At 46.9% G+C, this 22,203-nt stretch overlaps 1 protein-coding gene and 1 pseudogene across 3 annotated transcripts; one reads left to right on the top strand and one right to left on the bottom strand.

The window, feature by feature from the left end:
- Positions 1-269: 269 nt before the first annotated feature.
- LOC120678436 (chaperone protein dnaJ 10-like) lies at positions 270-5,379 on the bottom strand. Of its 2 annotated transcripts, none has more exons than XM_039959623.1 (10): positions 5,075-5,379; positions 4,921-4,980; positions 3,163-3,245; positions 2,566-2,725; positions 2,299-2,428; positions 1,532-1,690; positions 1,224-1,402; positions 1,047-1,127; positions 826-960; positions 270-695 (listed from the first exon to the last, which is right to left on the bottom strand). In XM_039959623.1, the coding sequence occupies exons 1-10, from the start codon at positions 5,159-5,161 to the stop codon at positions 597-599; spliced, it is 1,173 nt and encodes a 390-aa protein (XP_039815557.1). In that variant the 5' UTR covers positions 5,162-5,379; the 3' UTR covers positions 270-596. The 2 variants fall into 2 exon arrangements, with proteins under 2 accessions (XP_039815557.1, XP_039815556.1); XM_039959622.1 differs by having other exon boundaries at positions 826-963; positions 5,075-5,378.
- An 11,266-nt stretch (positions 5,380-16,645) lies between these two features.
- Positions 16,646-22,038, top strand: LOC120678523 (annotated as a pseudogene). Its single transcript, XR_005676617.1, has 15 exons — positions 16,646-17,012; positions 17,761-17,917; positions 18,013-18,266; positions 18,906-19,061; positions 19,128-19,229; positions 19,332-19,444; positions 19,633-19,723; positions 19,996-20,123; positions 20,360-20,430; positions 20,565-20,607; positions 20,701-20,797; positions 20,926-21,009; positions 21,192-21,316; positions 21,466-21,532; positions 21,731-22,038. The product of XR_005676617.1 is annotated as an uncharacterized LOC120678523 (transcript).
- Positions 22,039-22,203: the final 165 nt, after the last annotated feature.

Below are 22,203 nucleotides of genomic sequence, written 5' to 3' on the forward strand. Positions count from 1 at the left end.
TATCCTATTCATATCCATGGCAGGAATTTGACATGAATTTTCCCAAAGTTCCTAATTCTCACAGCAATTAAACAACTTTCTTTCGCTCCAAGCGGAACTTGGACCAGACAAGCTCCAGACGCAATCCTCAATTTCCAACTCGCAGGAACTTTACAGCATACTCCTATTTGACGTCTCCCATGAGATTAGTTCAGAATTACCACGTTTCAAAGTGTAAAAAAAATTGTGCACAGCAAACTCTCTGGACAAACTTCACTGATCCTGACTGCTTACTTAAAGCAAAACAATCACCAGAACTTCATTTTCCACGGATGCAAGTTAACAACTGTATATGCTAAAATGGAACGAACGGGCAACAGAACAACACCATAACATGTACACCGATGCTGACCTACAGCTGCAACAACGGCAGCACAACACCCCTGTACACAGCGCTAGCATCAGTCTACGCAAACAACCGAAATAATGGGGGCAGAGGGCACCTGGGAACTCCTCTGTTTCCTCTACTACAGGTATAAATGGCACACCATGCAAATGATCTAGTATTACAGGCAATGTTACACGGAAATAATGGTACAGGCAGACTTAATCTGGACTCATGGCCTTGGATCCCTTTGTGCGCCAGGAGGAGCCGTAGGCATTGGGAAGTTGAAGGAGTAGGTTCCATCAACCTGGGGCGCCTCCACATACGGGCTCTAGCAAACAGATGAAGAAATCAAATCAATGGCTAGCATGAAAAAGAGTCAGACAGAGCTTTTCCAAGACATCACTCACTTGATAGTGAGTAATAGCAAAACAATCGTGTTTACAATAAGGAGCAGTTACCGGGACACGAGGCTGATTAGGAGTGAACTGCGGCTCCCTCCTTGGTGATGAATCAGGGGAGCTGCCATCATCCTCGTACGTGTTGTCTATATTCCTCATTTGTGATGCTTCCCCCTCGCTAGGGTTGAGTTTAACCTGCTACGTGGAGCAACAATACTACTCAGATATTGGAAACGTCAACAGCTATGTAGATATATAAACGAAATTTAAGTGAGCAATACCTGGAAAATCTTTCCTAAAGTTTTTAAGCCTTTAGCACGAAGGCGCAATTCCTCCTTCCTAGCACTACTGTCTTGAAGCACCTGATATTGATAGTGTTAGAAATCCACAGATACACTAGCCATGTTGAAGTACTGAAGAATGCAAAGCACATGAAAGGTGCAGTTGCTGGGACATACCATTTGACAGACACGGGATAGGGTGGCTTCTATGTCAGCAACGTTAAGCTTCCACAATGAATCAACCATGACTTTCTTGTGGTTCTCCATGTACATTTCAAGTTCTTCCTCTGTGTACTGGTCCTCAGCACTCATATACTTCCTTAAGTCCTCTTGCAGCTGCATAAGAGCTATTGCACCTGCCAAATAATAGGACAGCAATATTCATGAACATAGCGCATCAACATAGATGGTGCCAAAAGCTGCATTATATGCTTCCAGGATTTCCAGACAAAATTTTGAATAAATAGTGATTATCTATATTCTACCTGTGGCAGCTGTTACTTGAGATTTGATAAAATGACCTTTGTCTCTAAACCATTCAGCTACAAAGGGAACCCCCAAAAATATCGCTTTCTTTCCTAATTCTTTTGCAGCTTGCCTTGAATATACATAGCCAATAGTGTTCAACATAACAACTCCATATGCTGCCATATAAGCAAAAAAGACAAAAGAGGGAAAATTTCAGTTAACAGAGTACAACTGGTTTCCTGTAAAGAACAGATGAAAGAATAGCCTGAAGTGAAAAAACATTTTGTGCATAGCTGATAACACCAAAGAACAGGTTTGGCAAAAATATTTCCCATAGGACTATGACTCTATCATATACTTCAGGAACGAGGGAGAATTGCGTATCTGCCAGCTCCAATCTTTTCTACATTTTTTACTTCAGGAAATAGATCAGTTTCAAACTTTACTTTCAGTTAGTAGTTATGAGGGCATTAAGAAAGTTGAATGTGCTTCTTGTGCTTGTACTTTCTGCAGCATTTAGGCAAAAACTCAATAAGTGGTTGTAAAAGAAATCAGATATACAGTTGCTTCAACTAAAGTAAATTATTTTAATTTTTAAGAGTGATGTCAAATGCAGCAATACTCATCAATATGTTCAACAATATATTGAACCATATGGTAAATAAAAGGGACAAGAACAGCTCATTTAATACTGTACGCCAACTAAGACCACAGGCAGCATGGGATTATCGGAAAAAATATCTAGAGTTGAGGGACAGAGGGGGTAACTAGTAATGGCAAAAACCTGCATTGCTAAGTTTGGACACCTCAGCTTCAGCAAGCAGGACGAATTCCCCCTTATTTCCTTGAACATACATGTGTAGCCGGTTTTTCAGGATCTCTGCAAGTTTTTCTTCCCGTTCCTTTTGAACAGTCTGCAGTAGTAGTTTTCCATTCAGCAGGATATTGTTGAGAAAGAGTATGAAATGCCAGAACATGGATGGGATAGCGGCCAACCATGATGATATTAATTATTTAAGTTATATAAAACAATCCTGCTAAAAGAGCATACCTGCATTTTCTCTTGCAGCTTCCTTGCATCAATATATTCATCTTCACCAAAATTATCAAGTGAAGCCATTGATGCCATTGCCAGTTGCCCAATGTAATCCTCAAAAAGCTCACTACCAAATAGCATCGCAAAAATTGCTGCTGGATCAATTATTCCTTCCCTGTCAAACCATGCAAGTGAGGATTGTGTTCTCTTATAAGATTCTTTGCAGCGTGAGGTGAATCACTAGTTATCCCAATAAAGAACCATCTTGGGTGGAAGAAAATTATTTGCTCTAAGAAAACTTCCAGATATGATACTCATGATGCTTTTGCCATGAGCCCATGGAACTATAAGCTTAACCCCCACCCCGTTGGTACATCTTATCAGCTTCTTCTTGCTACTCATAACCGGCAGCAGAATCATGCCATTTGGTAGCACTTCAGGGTTTTTTTTCCCCAGCAGAGAGCAGAACTGATGCCAAAAGGGCCTTGGGCTAGTTTGGAATGACAGGAACTAGTTCTAGTCCCATAAGAATTGGAAACTTTTTCGACGTTCCAACAAGCCCTAGTTTCTTTCACAAGCAGCAGAAAGTAATTTATTTGTGATTGGACATACATTGAGATGCCGGATTTCCCATGCAAGTCATAAGCCTGGCGCTGTGTGGGGTCACTGAGCACTTGGTATGCTTCTCCTAGTGCCTGTTATGAGAATTGTCTGAGTACAAAATAGTATACAAATAAAACTATGGAAAGAGCATCACATCCTTCCTCATGAAGTCATGCCACATAATGGTATCAAATCTTATTTTAAAACCGATCACGAGGAATCATATAAGGCATAGCCATTTAGTAGCAATGTAAAAGTAAAACATATTCATTGCTGATGTAGAATCTATGTAACCATGCATTTATGCACAAATCTATGAAAAGGAGAGAGAGGGAGGGGGAGGGGGAGGGGGAGAGGGAGGGGGAGCGGGAGGGGGGGGAGGGAGGGGGGGAGGGAGGGGGGAGGGGGGGAGAGAGGGAGGGAGAGAGGGAGGGAGAGAGAGAGAGAGAGAGAGGGAGAGGGAGAGGGAGAGGGAGAGAGGGAGGGAGGGAGGGAGAGAGAGAGAGAGGGAGAGGGAGAGAGAGAGGGAGAGGGAGAGGGAGAGAGGGAGGGAGGGAGAGAGAGGGAGGGAGGGAGAGAGAGAGAGAGAGAGATGTAAAAACCACATATCACAGTATGCCGTATATCATCTCATCGCAATCACCAAGTACAATGCCATCATCAGACACCAACCTGGTTCTTGATATGATTCATCTTAATCTGAGTGCTTAAGATAAATGGCCTAGCTCAACATAGTCATACTAGCAAAGAGCACTCGCTCCAGTCAGCCTACACTCAATATTACCCCTAACAAATGAGTTTGTTGCAGAATCGAGAAATTTACAAGTTTCACATGTCAGAGCAATCTTATTTCTAAAAATGACACAATTATCAAATCTCAAAGCAACTTACTTTTAGAAATGATACACATATCCATTCTTAAAGCAGCAGCCAGATTTTTTTTTGTAGGCTACAAAGAATATGGCTATCTTAATGTGCATTACAAGATGATATGGATCACCTCAGGTGTCATGTGGGGGCGGCAGTATCAGCGCTGCACCCATGCGCGTGACGTCGCAAGGAGCGTGCCGTCAAGTGGTTAGCTGGTTTAGGAAGGAGAAATTTGGTTGTTTATTTCCATTTAATTCAGAGGCCAAGTGCCTATATAAACACTTGTACTTGGAACCCTAAAGGTTAAGCAAGGATTATCAATCTCCTATTCTACCTCTTCCTCTCAGTCTCACCCCCTTCGACATTGGGCCGCCGGGAAAGAACTCCGGCACCATTACCGGCCAAGGCTACGAGCTCCGCAGCCGAGGGCCTGCCATCTTGGGTGCTGACGCCCTTGACATCAAGCCTCAGGTTTGTCATAAGTTTTCACTTTTCAGTATAAAACAGAGTGTGCATCATATTCTTATGTAAATTTTGTTCACTTGTCCATATTGTTGTTTGTGAAATAGATTCATATTTATCATCCTTGCTGTAACATACTATTGTTTTGACTGTCCTGTCAACAACATTAAGGTAATCAGATATCCTTGAAGTGAACAGTCATTCAACAGCGAAATACTACACCTAACCAGCCAACAAACACATTTAAAGCAAGCAGAAGGCACTGCCTAAACTCTAAGCATTTTGGGATCCTACAATATTGGTAATAAGCCCCTAATCTGATTGAATCGAGGATTGTACACTATAAGGCAGAGTTGCGGGCAGCAGCATCTGTTTGCTGAGCAAAGTATAGATACCAGTATACCACGAGCTAAGCAATGGTGAAACCACTTATACCTGGAACTTCTCGGCCGCCTTCGGATCGTTCGGGTTCTTATCCGGGTGGACCTGCCTCGCCTGCGCAACCACAAGCAGAAGGAATCAGATCAAATCATCAAAAGCCCGCAGCAAAGCAAGCACGAGCCGGGAGGGCGAGGAGCCGCCCGCTTTCCTTGATGTAGTACGCCTTCTTGATCTCAGACTCGGTGGCGGACGGGTCGACGCCCAGCACGTCGTAGTAGCCCGTGTCCTTCACCATTTTGGCTCCCTCTACTCAAGCTCCGATCTCCCCTTCCGCTCCCCACGAATCGGGCACCAGCTGGGGGTGGATCCGTCCGCGTATCACAGGCTGGTGGAGAGGGGACGGGATGCGCCGGCCGGTGGGAGGTGGCGGCGGCGGGGGGGCGCCGGGGTCGGGGGAGAAGGCGGCTTTCGGGTCCGGCCACGCACACAAGCGCGTCGACTCTGCTTTTTCTAAATTTTTCGGGTGGAGGATTTAGCGATTACCACGCCCACAAGCCGTTGGACAAGTTGGACCGGGCCCCACCCGGTGGACTGTAGTCCAAACCACGAAATCTATATCCTCCGCCATTGCATTTCTGCGAAATAATTCAAATTACAGCTCAAAAGTCAAAAGCAATTAAACAGTAGCAAATTATATGATCTTATTAGGTTATTAGCGTGGAATATTAAGGTGGTGTTTGTTTCGTGGGTCTTTTCCATAAGTCTCTAACTCTATTGAGTCTAAAAATCCAATCAGGAGAGTCTAAAAGACTCTAAAAGATGGTTGGAGTCTAAAGAAGAAAAAAACCCTCTTGAGGAGTTTTTTTGGGTCTTTTAGACTCAGATTCCACCATACCCCTAGTGGGGCCCCACCCCTCCCCACCACCACCGCCCCCGTGAACCCCAACCACCCCCACCCGTTCCCCACCTCCTCTGCGCCTCCTACCCGCGCCGACGCCGCCCGCAGCTCCAGAGCCGTGCCGCCATGCGGCCCCTCTCCTCCGCGCCGCCGGTCCAGGCCGCCGCGGTGCGCGCTACCGTTCCCCGACGCCCTCCGCGTGGCGGCGGCGGCCCCCGTCTCCCTCTCGCTCCTCACCGGCGAAGACGATGAGGAGGACCCGCGGGATGAGCCGGTTCCGGTGGCCGTGGGCGCGGCCGGCCATCATCGCCGGCGAGCCGCGGGCGTGGCGGCCGCTGAAGAGGGCTCGTTGCCGCCGGGGTCGCGCAGATCAAGAGGGGTGTCGCCGGCGAAGCGGCGCGCACGCGCGGAGCGGCCGCGGCGGGGCGGTGCGCGCTCGACGCGGCGGAGCGGAGCAGCCACGGGCGGGGCGGGGCGGTGCGAGCGCGCGCGGCGGCAGCGGCGTCTCCTGCAACCCCCACCCAACCCTAGATCCCCGCCGCCGCCGACGCTGCCCGCCATCGCCACCCAACCCTAGATCCACACGCTGCTGGGGGCCGCGGCCGAGCTCGGCGCACCGCCAGGGTACGGGCAACTCACCGCAAGGATCTCTGCCGCCGGCCAAGGAGGGTGGCGCGGCGAGGAGGGGGAGGGCCGGCGAATCCGGCTGCGGCCATGGGAGAGGGGCAAGAGGAGCAGTTTTATACTTTTACAGCTTCATTTAATGATTTTAGACCCTCTATTCTCTGAAACCAAACAGGTTGGGTCTAAAAGTTTTAGCCCAGAGACTTAAATTAGTCTAGGGACTTTTAGAAACCAAACAAGATCTAATACTTATATAAAATGAGCAACAACCTACCGTGTTTAAGCTATTTCTATTTATGTAAGGGGGTTTACTTCCTATTTAGTCTGTTTGCACAAAGATGCCCAATTTGACAACTGACTCAACGATAATAGTTGCCTTGGAAAATTCTACATATAGGATTATGGCATCTTATTTTTTTTGGGTGGGCGCAAGCGAACTACATGTGTATTAGTCGTGTATATTGATCTACTATATAATAAAATATTTAGCGGTTTTGAACATTCCATATTGATACCATTATATTGGGCAAATCTGAAGTTTGTCTAAAAAAAGAGCATCTCTTCTTCTCAAGAGCTTCGTTCTTCTTAGGCCATCCAGATTCCAGAATGTATATGGGCAGGGTGGATCTTAAGGTGGGACCCACGGGTGTTAAAGTCTGCCTGTTTAAGATCTACGCCCTTCGTCTCAAAATAGAAGTCATTTGAGAAATTTTATGACAGATTAACAAAAAGATAAAATGACAATGTTTGTCTCTATTATTACCTATATTTGGCAGTAATTGATCCATACATGTACATGCACTTTCTAAATAAGATAGAGTGACTAGTTTTTTGGGATAAATTTTAAATTTTAGAATAACTTATTTTTTTGGAACGGAGGGAGTAATAGTATGACCTTAAGGTAGGGACCATATGTGATTAAAAAATTCTCTTAAGTCCATCCGCTTGTTTCTTTATGCAGGTTGCGAAAGCCACAGCTCCACGACGACTTCTGCGATTTATTTATTTCCTTAAGACCAGGTCTCAAGCATAAGGTCTGGTCCTAACCTTTTTGATGTTGACAGCATATGCTATGTAAATTATCTTGGTATGCAAATTATGGAAACTCCAATCTTGACCCGTCCTTGGACTGTGTAATCACACTTTTACAAATCCCTCCTCCCACGCTCCTCCACTTGGATGTTAATCTAATGACTCAGATTGTAGTTTCCATAGTTTGCATATGAAGGTGGTTTGCATAGCATACGTTGCTTTTGATCTTAACCTCTTAGGATTAGATCTGATCACGGGCCACCTGAAGCGTCCCCTCATAAGAGAGAACATAAATGTGATACAAAACACCAGTCCCAGGAGGCTGATGCCACATTTATTACATAAGATGGTTCAAAACCGTACAAACCTTGGAGGACACTCGATACAGATAATAATAATAATAATTAACCACGCTACGACATAACACCAGACCGCAAACCACATGGGGTCTAGCACGGGCTCAGAGTATTGCGACAGCGGAGGCATATTAACAGGGCCGATTCCACAAGCAAGGTTGGGTGTAGAACGATAACCCTACTCAGCGTCGTCTGGCACGAAGTCTGGGTCTTCTTCTGTAAAAAGTAAGAGTGGGGTGAGTATAAACGTACTCAGCAAGTCCAACCACACCCACGGAGGGGGTTATATCAGAATAATATGCATAGGTAAATCAAGGAATAGGTTATGGTTTAATTTGCAGAAAAACTATACTTTATGCAGGGGTTCATTTAACAGAAAACCTTTTTAGAAAATCAGTTTTTGTAGTAATATGGAGTTCACGTTTTAAACTGCTACCGGACTCCCCGTCCGTCGTAGCACACGGCACAACTGCCGGACACAATTCCAAAACAACTCACACTAGCCCATCCCCAATGAAACACTAGTTATGTGACCACACCGTAACTCGCCCAATACCGTGGGCACGGCTATTCGAATAGATTCTTAACTCTGCAGAGGTGTGCAACTTTACCCACAAGCGGGTACCACAACACGAGCACCAAAGTGTCGGTGTAGATCCCGACATAGCCATTACCCACCTTAGCTAGACCTGACTAGCCATCACGGGATGCACCAAGGGGTCATCGACCGTTCACTTAGGTATAACCGGGCATAAGTCACTCTGGGCTTATCCCTTTTTCCTTAGTCACCCGTTGCTCTCAGCTCTCCTGATGGCTATCAAATTAACTAGTGGGATTTATGCTAAGCCGTTGCCCATTCAACGGTCGAGTGGTTTGCACGATAGTGGAGTTAGGTGAGATGACACACCAACTCGGTCCTTACTTGTGACAAGATGGATATCTCCCCTCTTTGCCCTGCCACATTGGCACGAGCACACCAAATGGCAAATCCGTAGAAATGCCATCCATCCCATCTAAACTTTCTTTGCAAAAACACCTCATTTATCCCATCCCACACGCACACATTTTCTTTATAAGAATAAATCATATTATGAGTAAAGTCCTAAGCGTTCTAATATTGATTAACGTCCAAGCAAAATCAGACATTAATCTAGGTGGTCAAGGAATGGTCATCACAAATCAAGGGGTGGCTATCCAACCGTGTTTTCATGCAAGCAAAACATATGCAATTTTATAAAACAGGCCATTGGGTTGTGTTTATGAAAACTAGGACAGAAACATGCATCAAAGGATGGGATTGAACTTGCCGTCTTCGTAGCCTTCGGGGAGGTCCTGTCCTTCGGGCTCGGGGTCGTGAAACTGGTCCTCGTTCCCTTGCTCGCAGTACTGCTCGTTGACGGGCTCTCCCCCGTTCACTCCGTGGTCTACAGCGCATACAAATAAGCACGCAATCAAAACACAAAAAACAAAGACCTATCATTGAGCTCGAATCGGAAGCACATAAAATATGGAGTACGTGGTGATATTTTTGGGTGGTTTCTGAATGTTATGGCTGGAACTAAGTTAAAAGAGGCGTGGTAAAGTTTCGGGTTGATCCGAGGTCATTTGGCGCATGAAATGATAGATTAAATAAAGGGTTAGGAGTTAAATCACGGTCCAGGGGCCTAATTGCAATTAAATTTAAGAGAGTAGGGGCTTGGTTTGTATTTTAGAAATTATTTGGGTTACTCAGGGGTTTATTTGTAACTATGTTTATATGGAAGGAGGGTCTATTTCGGAATAAGGTAAAGGGCAGGGTTTATTTTGCAAATTGGTTAAAGAGAGGGGGGCTCTTAACCGAATAAGAGGGAAAGGAGGGGGCTTGGGGCAAATTTGCCCCCCCCTTCTTCCTCCTCCCTCCACGGAAAACAGAGGAGGAGCCGAGCGGCGCCGGCGGCGGCCCGATTCGGGCACTCCGCGCCTCGGCGGTGGCTCGGGGTAGAGGGGAAAGAGAGAGTGGACCCTGCGGGGCCGATCCCCGGCCGCAACTCGGCCCGAGGCGGCCTGAGATGGCCCGGCCACAGCGGCCGGCGGCGGCGGGCGGTGGTGGCCCTGGATTGGTAATCCAGAGGGGCGGCGGCGGTCAAGAGGAGGGGGAGGAGCACCAGTGGGGCACGGTGGTGCCCAATCCTACCTTGATTCGGGCCGAGGGGCAGTGGAGAGGGGGGCTCCGCGGTGGTCGGCGGCTGCAAAGGCGAGCGGCGGCGCTGCAGGCTAGGGGAGGGAGGCTGGAGGTGGCAGTGGGGCGCTGGGACTCGGAAGAAGCTGTGCGGCGGCGGCGGTGGAGCTCGGGGAGGGCTCTTTATAGGCGTGCAAGGCGGTGCCGGCTTGGCGGGAAGCTGGCGGAGGTCGGCGGCCGAATTAAAGGCGGTGAGGGGGGGCCGGCCCGACGCTGTGCGGGCGTCCACGGCGAGTTGAAGCGAGATGCGCGCCAGTGATGTGACGGCTCGACGGGCGGCGCTGTGCTTCGTCAATGGCGCCAGGGGGCGGCGAGGTGACGCGAGGCGGCGACCGTCGCAGGCGGCGACCGTCGCAGGCGGCACTGTGCCGTGGTCGCCGGCGCTGTGCGCCGGGGGCGACGGCGTGCGCGTGCGGGTCAGTGCTGCGGCCGGCGACGTGACGCGTCGTGGGCAGAGGCGAGCGGGGCCGGACGGCGGGGTGCTGCGCGCGCGGGTGCGGCCAGGCGGCCGTGGCGTGGTGTGGGCGCGCGCACGGCTCGGGGTGCCGCAGCGTGGCGTGCGCGGTCGTGCGCACGCGTGGGCACGTGCACGGGCTGGGCAGGCGGGGCGCACGGCCGAGCGGAGCAGAGCGGTAGGCCGGGGCGGGGGATGTGTGCGCAAGCGACGGCGTGGCACGGCCGCGCGGCTGGCGTCGCGGTGTGCACGGCTCGGCGCGCCGCGGCGCGGCTAGCGTGTGCACGCACGCGTGCGTGGGGTGCGGCGCGTGCACACGGCGGTGGCGAGCTGCTGCTGCTGCGCGGGTGGGCGAGGGGGACACAGGGCGCTCGGTGCGGTAGGCCAGGGGCGCACGCGCGGAGGAGAAAGGAAGGGAGGGCCGAGCGGGCGGCGCTCGGGAGCGGGGCAGAGCAGAAGGGGGCGAGCGCGCGGGGTAGGAGGAAAGAAGAGAGAGAGGGAAGGAGAGAGGAAAAGAAAATGGGGGAAAAAAGGAAAAAAGAAAAGAAAAAGAAAAAGAAGGGGAGAGAGAAATAAAGAGAGAGGAAGGGCGGGATTCGTGCCGGGATCACGGCGTCGATCGCGGGGCCGGTCGGTCGCGATCCGCGGTCACCCGCGTGCGCTGACGAGGCCACAGGAAAGAAAAGGGGGGGGGGGTCGAGATGCTGGAGATCGGACGATTGGACCAGGGAAAGGTTCCGGGGAATTAGGGCGGTCTTTGAGCTCAACGATGGAACACTTGGTTTTGAAAATAAATATCGCACGATTTAATTTATCGGATTTTTGGGATGTTACAAACCTACCCCACTTAAAATGAATCTCGTCCTCGAGATTCGACTGGTTCCTAAACAGGTGGGGAAATTCCTTCTTCAGAGCGTCTTCGCGTTCCCACGTTACTTCTTCTACTCCATGTCTGCTCCACTGAACTCTGCATATCCGCACTTCGGAGTTTCTGGTTCTCCTAGTGACCGTGTCTAGAATCTTGACCGGTACTTCCTGGTACCGCAGGTCTGGCTGTAAATCTATTGTTTCTACTGGCACGTGCTCTGCTTCGGGTACCCTCAAACATCTTCTTAGCTGCGAGACGTGGAATACTGGATGTATATCTGACATTTCTTCTGGTAGCTCCAGATGGTATGCTACTGCCCCAACTTTCTTTAGAACTTGGTATGGTCCAATGTACTGGGGGGCCAATTTTCCTTGCACTTGAAACCTTCGGGTTCCTCGAATAGGCGACACCTTGAGATATACGAAATCCCCTGGGTTGAAACTTATTTCTCGTCTTTTCTTGTCGGCGTAACTCTTCTGTCGGGACTGGGCTGCCTTCAGTTTTTCTCTAATCTCGGCGACTCTTTCTTCTGCTTCCTTTATGAGTGCGGGGCCGACTAGGGCACGTTCTCCAACCTCTGACCACATCAGTGGTGTTCTGCACTTTCTTTCGTAGAGGGCTTCGAACGGTGACATACCTAAACTTGCTTGGTACCCGTTGTTGTATGAGAACTCGGCGTAGGGTAGACTTTGCTCCCAATCTTTGCCATAGGTAAGGACACACGCTCTCAGCATGTCTTCCATAATCTGGTTTACCCTTTCTGTCTGGCCATCTGTCTGCGGGTGATAAGCGGAGCTAAAATCTAACTTGGTGCCCATGGCTTTATGCAAACTTTTCTAGAATCTAGAGGTGAACTGGGTCCCTCTATCTGAGACAATTCGACTGGGCACACCATACAACTTCACTACGTTTTCCACATAGAGCTTGGCTAGCTTCTCTCCGCCATAGTTGGTTCGTACGGGTATGAAGTGAGCCGCTTTAGTGAGTCGGTCCACTATTACCCATATGGAATCGTGTCCTTTCTGTGTTCTGGGCAATCCTACCACAAAGTCCATCCCTATTTCATCCCATTTCCAAATCGGGATGGGTAGGGGTTGCAACAATCCTGCCGGCTTCTGGTGTTCAGCTTTGATTCTCTGGCAAGTATCACAACGGGCGACAAATCGTGCAATATCTGCCTTCATCCCATTCCACCAATATTTCTGTCTTAAGTCCATATACATCTTGGTGGATCCTGGGTGAATGGAGTAGGCTGAGTTGTGGGCTTCATCCATGATTATCTGCCTAAAATCTCCTTTCTGGGGCACACAAATTATGTCTTTATACCACAATGTCCCCTTATTATCCACTCGAAAGTCTGGTGCCTTATTTTCTCCGGTCTGCCTCCGGATTTCCATCAGTCCCTTGTCCGCTTTTTGGGCTTTCCTGATTCTTTCTTCTAGAGTGGATTGAATGTTCAGCACTTGGCTGGAACCTCGAGGGACAATGTGCACATTTAATCGTGCCATTTCCTCTTGTAAATGGTCATCCTTGGGCCCGTAGGATTTCCGACTTATGGCATCAGCTACTACATTTGCTTTTCCCGGGTGTTAATGGATTTCCAAATTATAATCTTTAACCAATTCCAGCCAACTTCTCTGCCTTAGGTTTAAATCTGGCTGGGTAAAAATATACTTCAGGCTCTTATGGTCGGTATAGATTTCACACTTATTTCCAATCAAATAATGCCTCCAAATTTTAAGTGCGTGCACTACGGCTGCAAGTTCCAAATCATGGGTCGGATAGTTCTGCTCATGGGACCTGAGCTGGCGGGAAGCATATGCAACGACTTTCCCGTCTTGCATCAGTACACAACCCAACCCTTGTCGGGATGCATCACAATAGATGATAAAATCCCGATGAATATCTGGTAGGGTCAGTACTGGAGCGGTAGTCAATCTTCACTTCAGTTCCTGGAAACTCCTCTCACACGACTCTGTCCAGGTGAATTTCTTCTCCTTCTTGAGCAGCTCCGTCATGGGTCGGGCTATTTTAGAAAATCCTTCAATGAATCTCCGATAATACCCAGCTAATCCAAGAAAGCTTCTAATCTCACTGATGTTGGTCGGTGGTTGCCAGTTGGAGACTGCTTCGACCTTCTCGGGGTCCACTGCTACTCCTTCTGCGGTCAGAATATGACCAAGGAAGGCTACTTTCTCTAGCCAAAACTCACACTTGCTGAATTTGGCGTATAGCCTATGCACTCTCAGCTTTTCCAAAACTACCCTCAGGTGCTGCTCGTGCTCCTGAATGCTCTTCGAGTAAATAAGTATGTCGTCGATGAAGACTACGACAAACTTATCTAACTCGTCCATAAACACTTTGTTCATGAGATTCATGAAATAGGCAGGTGCGTTTGTCAGCCCAAAAGACATCACCGTGAACTCAAACAGCCCATATCTGGTGACAAAGGCTGTCTTCGGGATGTCGCTCTCCCTAATCTTGAGCTGAAAATATCCGGATCTCAGATCGATCTTGGAGAAGTACTTGGCGCCTTTTAACTGATCAAAAAGATCATCGATCCTGGGAAGGGGGTACTTATTTTTGATAGTGACTTCGTTCAGTACTCGGTAGTCTACACATAATCTCATATTTCCGTCCTTCTTTTTGACAAATAAAACCGGGGCTCCCCAAGGAGACGAACTTGGCCTGATGAAGCCAATCCGTTGTAACTCCTCTAGTTGTTTCTTTAACTCTGCCAACTCAGAGGCTGCCATCCTATAGGGTCTTTTGGCTATGGGGGCGGTTCCAGGAACAAGATCAATGACAAATTCTATGTCCCTATCTGGTGGCATACCGGGAAGTTCTTCGGGAAAGACATCGGGGTACTCATTCACTACTGGGACTTCTTCCAAGGTCTTGGCTTCCATGCTAAACACCATCGGGTTTGCTCCACTCTCTCGGGTATGACAGGTCACTCGGACTCCTTCCGGGTTCGTGAGGTGTACTACCTTGCCAGTACATCCTATGAGGCCATTGTGTTTGCGTGCGTGGGGTGCGGCGCGTGCACACGGCGGCGGCGAGCTGCTGCTGCTGCGCGGGTGGGCGAGGGGGACGCAGGGCGCTCGGTGCGGTGGGCCAGGGGCGCGCGCGCGGAGGAGAAAGGAAGGGAGGGCCGAGCGGGCGGCGCTCGGGAACGGGGCAGAGCAGAAGGGGGCGAGCGCGCGGGGTAGGAGGAAAGAAGAGAGAGAGGGAAGGAGAGAGGAAAAGAAAATGGGGAAAAAAAGGAAAAAAGAAAAGAAAAAGAAAAAGAAGGGGAGAGAGAAATAAAGAGAGAGGAAGGGCGGGATTCGTGCCGGGATCACGGCGTCGATCGCGGGGCCGGTCGGTCGCGATCCGCGGTCACCCGCGTGCGCTGACGAGGCCACAGGAAAGAAAAGGGGGGGGTCGAGATGCTGGAGATCGGACGATTGGACCAGGGAAAGGTTCCGGGGAATTAGGGCGGTCTTTGAGCTCAACGATGGAACACTTGGTTTTGAAAATAAATATCGCACGATTTAATTTATCGGATTTTTGGGATGTTACACCACCCGACCCGATAAATTCGACCCAATCCGTTCGAAAAAAACCTGACCCGACCCAACCCGACCAAGTGACGGATCGGGTACGGGTCGAAATATTTTACCCGAAACTCAAAAAAATCTAATTCAATCCGAAAATTACACACACAATTGCGGGCCAACCGGATCCAACCCGAACCTAACCTGACCATGTCATGGGCCGGGTATGGGCCAATATTTTTTGGCCCGAAACCCGAAGTGACTCGACAGATGATCAGGTACACTTAGGATTTCCTTAAGACCTGCTACTGTTATATATGTTGCTTCTAAGAGTTTAAGACTCCCCTCTATTTCCCACACTATTGGTGCCTCTAACTCATATTCGCTCTGTTTGGCTAGCTGTGACTGGTAGCTAGTGTTGATTTGTTGTCAGAGAAAAATACTGTTGGTTGATAGATGATGCTAATTTGGTATGAGAGAAAAATACTCTGGCTGGCTGGCTGAAAGTCAGGTGAACAGAGCGATTGTTTTTATTTGTTAAGTAAAGATTAGAGTTTTACTGAACTTTTCTCGAACAGAATATCAACAAGCAAATGAAACTCAAATGACCATTATCTCGTCTTCTTATCTTAATTGGGAAGTGAGTTACAGATAACATCTATTTTTAAATATATACTCTTATTAGGTCATGTAGCCTTTATAAATACCTTTATATTTAAAAACGAGGGAAGTATTTGATATTTTACATGGCAAGTGAGTGAGTACATCTGTGAAATGTGATTTCGAAAACCGAAAGGTAGAATTGACGATAATACCCCCCAGAACGGAAACAGCTCCCCGGTCCCCTCCCTCCGCGTCTTCGGCCACCAACATTCCAGACGACCCGACCCGTTTCCTCCCCCACCGAATCATCGGCGGCTCGGCGCCTCCTCGTTTCGCCTTCAGCAGCCAGTGAGTTGCTTCGTTGGGAAGGCAAGAGGGACCTGCAGCCGCGAGCCACAGTGGCGGAGCCAGAATTTAGAAGTTGGGTATTCCTATTTTCTAAACGAGTCCACGGTCATCATTCTCCCATAACCGCTATAGAAGCTTTGCTGTACAGCTACACTGTAATCGCACAACACCCGCTACCCTCGTCGGAGAATGCGGACCCTGAGCCATGCCATCATAATATGGGGTAGGTTATGGTTCCATTTGTAATGCCATGAAATCTCAAATTTCTTTAATCAGCAACAAAACACTTGTAGTTACAAATTCAAATTCTTGCACGGGGGACGAGCAATCCATTCCACATTTCCACGCTCGTAAGCACACCATGTTGCCAACCGAACCTCCTTTGCAACACACTTTGTAAGCACATCACATGCCCCTATAATTACTAGTATTCAGAGAGAAGCAGACTAGCAGAACCGTGCACCTGCAGCTCATCGCCAGCACAGCGGCACCCCCTGCTGGGTAGTATTGGATAGTAGGACTAAACTGCTGGGTACTTATGTGCGCTGCCGTTGGCCACCTAGCCGGCTTGCTAATTTCCATGGCCGCCTGCTCGCAACCTCGCAGCAACCAGGAGCTACAAAATGCGCGCGAGGGAACTGGCCTTACAACAAGGTGGGAGTGGGGATTGGGCTGTTGGCCTGGGTCATATACTCGTATTAGAGGTGTCGCTAGGCTGAGTTTTGGCTGAGAAAATGAAGAAATAGATTTAACATAATATATGCATATATGTATACTTAATGTAAGTGATTTTTGAAGAAAAAAGTTGGGTATTCCTGGGAATACCCAGGCATCAAGGTAGCTCCGCCCATGGCGAGCCGGCGATGGCCCGATGGGCGGCATTGCTGCTGCTTCTGCTTGCCGCGCCGGCGGCGGGGAGGAAGGAGAAGGCCGGCGAGAAGGTGTGCGACAAGGGGTGGGAGTGCAGCGGCAGCCGGTTCTGCTGCAACGAGACCATCAGCGACTACTTCAAGGCGTACCAGTTCGAGGAGCTCTTCGCCCACCGCAACGATGCCCAGGCCCACGCCCCCGGCTTCTGGGACTACCAGGCCTTCATCACCGCCGCCGCCCTCTTCGAGCCTCGCGGGTTCGGCACCACCGGAGGCAAGCAGATGGGGATGAAGGAGGTCGCCGCTTTCCTCGGCCATGTCGGCGCCAAGACGTCATGTAAGCTTCGCTCCTCCTCTCCACTCCTTAACCCGATCGAGCAATCCGATGCGCCGGGATCGAGTGCCAGACTAGTTCTGATTTTGCATTTCACCTGAATACCTGATACTTACACTTAGTGCAGGCGCCCTCACTAGTCGAATCCACGCTCTACATGTTCAACTATGTCTTGTAGGCTTAGATCTGCATCTAGATTATATTGCAGGATTGTCGGACTAGGAGAGGTGATGTTGAATTGAGGATCAGAATGTATTTGGGATTTGGCCAGTGAATTTCAGAGAATATTGGTAGCAATAGGCTCCATGAAGACAGCCTGTTTTGCAATTTAATATGCATTGTTATCTATTTTTCAAATAAAATAGTTAAAAACGTATCCGCGTATCGGGTTGTTTGAGAAATTGTCGTATCCGCGTATCCGTATCCTTCCGATACTGATACACGTATCCGTATCCGTGCTGCATAGAACACAGGAAATGGGAACACAATGGGGTTTTTATTTTCAGTTTACTAATTGTCGAATGCAGTGAGATGTGGATCAAAAACAGTATGGTTCACCCAAAATTCCGAATAATTTGGTATCTATGTTAATCTGGAAATAGCAACACTACAATAGACTTTGTAGAAGCAAATTAGCTAAAGTTAAGTTATATATTGTAGTTCTATTTTGCTGATTTGAAATATTCTGCACATTAATCTGAATTTTTGCCAAGTAGCTTCTGATAAGTACTGTAACTGTGTGTTCTATCAGGTGGATATGGTGAAGCACCTGGTGGTGAAACGGCTTGGGGGCTTTGCTATAACCATGAATTGAGCCCCAGTCAGAGCTACTGTGATGATAGCAATGAATTGTACCCTTGTGTTGAAGGAGTTGAGTACTATGGCAGAGGCGCTATTCCTGTTTACTGGTCAGGCTGATATGTCACTTCTTTATTGATGATTATTAGGAGCTGAGTAGGCTATGTTATTGATGATTTTGGATCTGCTTGTTGATGTTCACCAGGAACCACAACTATGGTATCATTGGCAATGGTATCAAGCAGGATCTGTTGAATCACCCAGAGCTATTGGAACAGAATGCCACCCTAGCATTTGAAGCAGCTGTCTGGAGGTGGATGACTCCAATGAAGCGGAAGCAGCCATCTGCCCATGATGTGTTTGTTGGTAACTGGAAACCCACCAAGAACGACACATTGTCCAAGAGGTATCCTGGCTTTGGTGCTACCATGAACATCCTGTATGGTGATGATATCTGTGGTCAAGGGTCCACTGATAAGATGAACACCATTATATCTCATTACCAACATTATCTCGACTTGATGGGAGTTGGCCGTCAGCACTCTGGAGATTACTTGGATTGTGGTGACCAGGTGGCTTTCAATCCATCATCAGAGAGTTCCGACTTCTAAGAAACTGTTTTAAAAATCTGTGTGACTGGGCCGCGGGCCCACTAACTGGGTTCCCCAAGCTATAGTGATCATGTCTGTGAAACAACAGTTGTTTGCCCTACGGCATATGTACTTGACGATAATTAAAATCCAGTCATGATTTACCTGTACTGTAAATTAAGTTGTGTCTGTCACTGAATCTGCTTTCCTTGATATCGTTTGAGAAAAAAAACTTTTTCTGCTACTCCCTTATATGTTGATTTGTTGTGCTCAATGGTGTAGTATATATTGCCATCACTACTAATTAATTGGGGATGTTAGGTTGCTTTATTTCGTGAATTCTATCAATTGGCAGTGTGTGTCTTGGATCATTTTGTATTTTACTATTTTGAGGCACAATTCAGGTCAGACTCCATTCTTGTTAAACTATAAACAAACAAATAAGGCAAATGTTGGTGCCGAATGAAAGAGACATTACAGACAGTCAAATTTCACAGTGAATTTAAAGAGATTTGCAAGGGTCTTCAGTGGCATATTCCTGCAGGACTAAAAACGAATGGATAAATATCTTTGGAACACAGCTTGTCCAAGTGATTTCGTGGGGACCAGAAGTTGGGAACCACACATATGTACAGCCAGGTAGCGATAGGCTAACTAGTGGGTAGTGCCTTTTTCCTTCTTTTTCATTTCAAGAGCTGTGGTAGGCTGGTGGGTGTTGTTCCAAACTCAGAGAAAGCAAGCAGGAAGGGATGGAGCTCACCAACATCCCCTATCTTGCATCATCTTCCTCCTCCAGCATCTTCTACTCCAGCTACAGCCGCTGTACCTGCAGGTGATGCTAGCAACTTTGCTCATTACTTATGCAAATGATTCATTTAAATGATTCAGTTATGTGTACATGGAAGCAAATGACCTGAGAAATCATGATGTGCAGGGGCAAAAAGGCTGGGAACCTGGTGATAACAGCTTCTGCAGCTGGTGGTAGGTGTGCTGCTGATTTGGCATGTTCACAGCTTGTTGAGCGGGAAAATAAAGACGCCCTTTCAGGTATACCGCAGTTATTATGCTTTGCATTTCAGTTAGAACGGCATATATCTCCTGGTTCCAAATCATTTTCAATGAACTCAATCTGTAAGTGTCTGATTGATGTCAGTAACGTTTTTTGTTGCTTAGGGAGAATCCACAACACAAAATCAGTATGGTCAACTAAAATTTTCTTTGTATGGTGGCCCCAGGTCCTAGATCTTCCTGGCATTATAGAAGGAGAGAATTTGCTTCTGCCATTTTGCTCCCTTTTCTGCTTCCTCATGTTGATGTCTCAAGCGCGTAAGTGCATTATATAACTACCTTGCTATTTGTATTTTATCACTGAGTTTCCATAGCTATTCAGTTCATAAAGTTATTATCAGAAATTCATAAGAGCACGTTATTGATGTTTCAAATGGTAAACACTGTGCAAACATGAATTTAGAAAAAAAAATTATGTAATGAATAGCATACAGTGATCCGTAAAAAGAAAACATCCTCAAAGCTGTTTCTTGCTCCTAAAATGGCAGTGTGATATCTGTAAGAGAAGTTGATCATTGTTGATTTCACAGGGCTGAGACATACAATGAATCAATCATTCGAAGTGGCGTGAGGACTGTCTTAACCAAGGCCAAGGCTGCTGGCGTGCTTCGTTTGGTTTTCCATGATGCAGGGACTTTTGATGTTAGTGACAAATCAGGTTAGCTTTCTTGATATTTTCACTGATCTACGGCTGACATAGTGCACTATCAAATTCTTTTTGGATTAAAATATAGATAAAATTGTTGAGATTAAAATATTAGGTTCTGAGCAAGGCTATAATATATGTAAAAGGAAATGTTAGAAAATGTACATGGAATATGATGTGTTTATTAATAAAGTAAAGAAAAACTACACATTAACATCTGTCAAACTATTAATATCAGTATCTTTCAGGTGGCATGAATGGCTCTATAATATATGAAGTTGACAGGCCTGAAAATACTGGGCTAAATAGATCCATAAAGGTTTACCCCCTTGAAAGTGTTTTTCAGACAAGCATCATCTTTTTTGTGTGTTTAATGTCTTAAATACTGTTATATTTATTGAGGAATACTATGTTGTCATCTTATGGTTGTTTAATTGCTTCATAACCGAACAGATATTAGGAAAAGCAAAATCAGGAATCGATGATATTCAGAAAGGTATTTAAATTCACATCATTTGCAGTTTTGTACTTCCTTTATGGAACTTCAGTTTTCACTTTGAGTAAAATTTACTGATGCACTTGTCGATAGTGTCATGGGCGGACTTGATTGCTGTGGCTGGTGCTGAGGCAGTTGCGCTCTGTGGTGGGCCTGAAATTCCAGTAAGGCTAGGACGATTAGATTCCAGGTGCAACATCACAAAGATTTTGATTATACAATTCTTTGCAACTCGCAATGTTAAGAAAGCTTTTTAAGTCATTCCAGATTGTGTTTCTTTATCCTTATTTTTCTGAAAGAGCGTATTTCTCTATGAAGTACTGCTGATCCAGCTGGTAAGCTCCCTGAAGAGACATTGGATGCAGCTGCTCTAAAAACATTATTCAGCACAAAGGGTTTTTCGTGAGTTCTCGCTTTCTTATATTGTGCCTACTTCATGGGTTTCAGTTCTTCATTTGGAATCAAATCAGTATACATCATCACCTCACACTTGGTGATATTTCGGCAGATTTTTTATTTATTCTTGTTTCACGAAGTAAGCTAGTGTTAGATCCATGCCTGAAGTTATATTTGACATTTAACAGACCGCAGGAGATGGTTGTTTTATCTGGTGCACACACAATTGGAGGCAAAGGATTCGGGAGTCCAATCGTTTTTGACAACACCTACTTCAAAGTGCTCCTTGAGAAGAAGCCTCAAACATCTTCATGTAAGTGCATGTGCTTATCCTCATGCCTTTGTCACATAATTTTTTCCCTTCTTCCTTGGAATCTGGAGAGACGACTTATCCACTGAAACTCATCTGAAGTTTGAGTTTTTCAAAACTTGCTGTGTTGATTATTTTGCTCCTTTGTGAAGCTGGCATGGAAGCAATGGTGGGGCTGCGCACGGATTGGGCACTCACTGAAGATGACGAGTGCTTAAGGTTGGCTCTGAACTAGATCTGCGCTCATTGACATTGCATCTCTTTTTCATGGCAAAGTTCGCTTATCTTTGTTATCTTGTACGTTGTGAGCTAATATATCTAGCTTAAATAAACCAAATAAGATGGCTTAAGCGATAATGCTTGGGAAATGTTAAATGCTCTATCAGCTTATTAATATTGCACATTTTACATCTGCAGATGGATTAGGATATATGCAGAGGACCAAGCTAGATTTTTCGACGACTTCAGGGATACATACATCAAGCTGGTAGATAGTGGAGCCACGTGGAGAACAGCTTAATTAGAATTTTCCATGGCTGTAAAATGCAATGAATTTTTCCTATATAGGCAGCGGCTCGTTCGAAACATACGAGTTTCATAGAATTTTTTTTTACCAAAAACAGAGCAGTTTTTTCCAGGCAAAATGCCAATTGAACACAAAAGACGCAGTCTCTTGTAAACTAAGTAGCATTTTGGAACACCAATGAGTTGCAATTCTCAAACCAGATAGATGATCTACTGATCTACAAGTTTACAACGAAAAACAAGGTTGCCAGCGAATTGTTATATACAGTATACAAAAATTAGTTCAGTCTGTTCGGACTCTTCAGAGACATGCACCTGCACGAGCCGTATGAGAAGACAGAAGCGAGTCAGGCCTCGACAGCAAG

This window comes from Panicum virgatum, chromosome 6N (genome assembly GCF_016808335.1).
Source record: "Panicum virgatum strain AP13 chromosome 6N, P.virgatum_v5, whole genome shotgun sequence".
Classification (NCBI taxonomy): domain Eukaryota; kingdom Viridiplantae; phylum Streptophyta; class Magnoliopsida; order Poales; family Poaceae; genus Panicum; species Panicum virgatum.

Excerpts from the sequence above, each read along its gene's own strand:
- LOC120678436 (XM_039959622.1), bottom strand. The coding sequence starts at position 5,161 with ATGGTGAAGGACACGGGCTACTACGACGTGCTGGGCGTCGACCCGTCC. Across the intron at positions 2,429-2,565 it reads AGCTGCAAGAGAAAATGCAG|ACTGTTCAAAAGGAACGGGA; the intron begins GTATGCTCTTTT and ends CTACTACTGCAG. Across the intron at positions 964-1,046 it reads CTTTAGGAAAGATTTTCCAG|CAGGTTAAACTCAACCCTAG; the intron begins GTATTGCTCACT and ends TGCTCCACGTAG.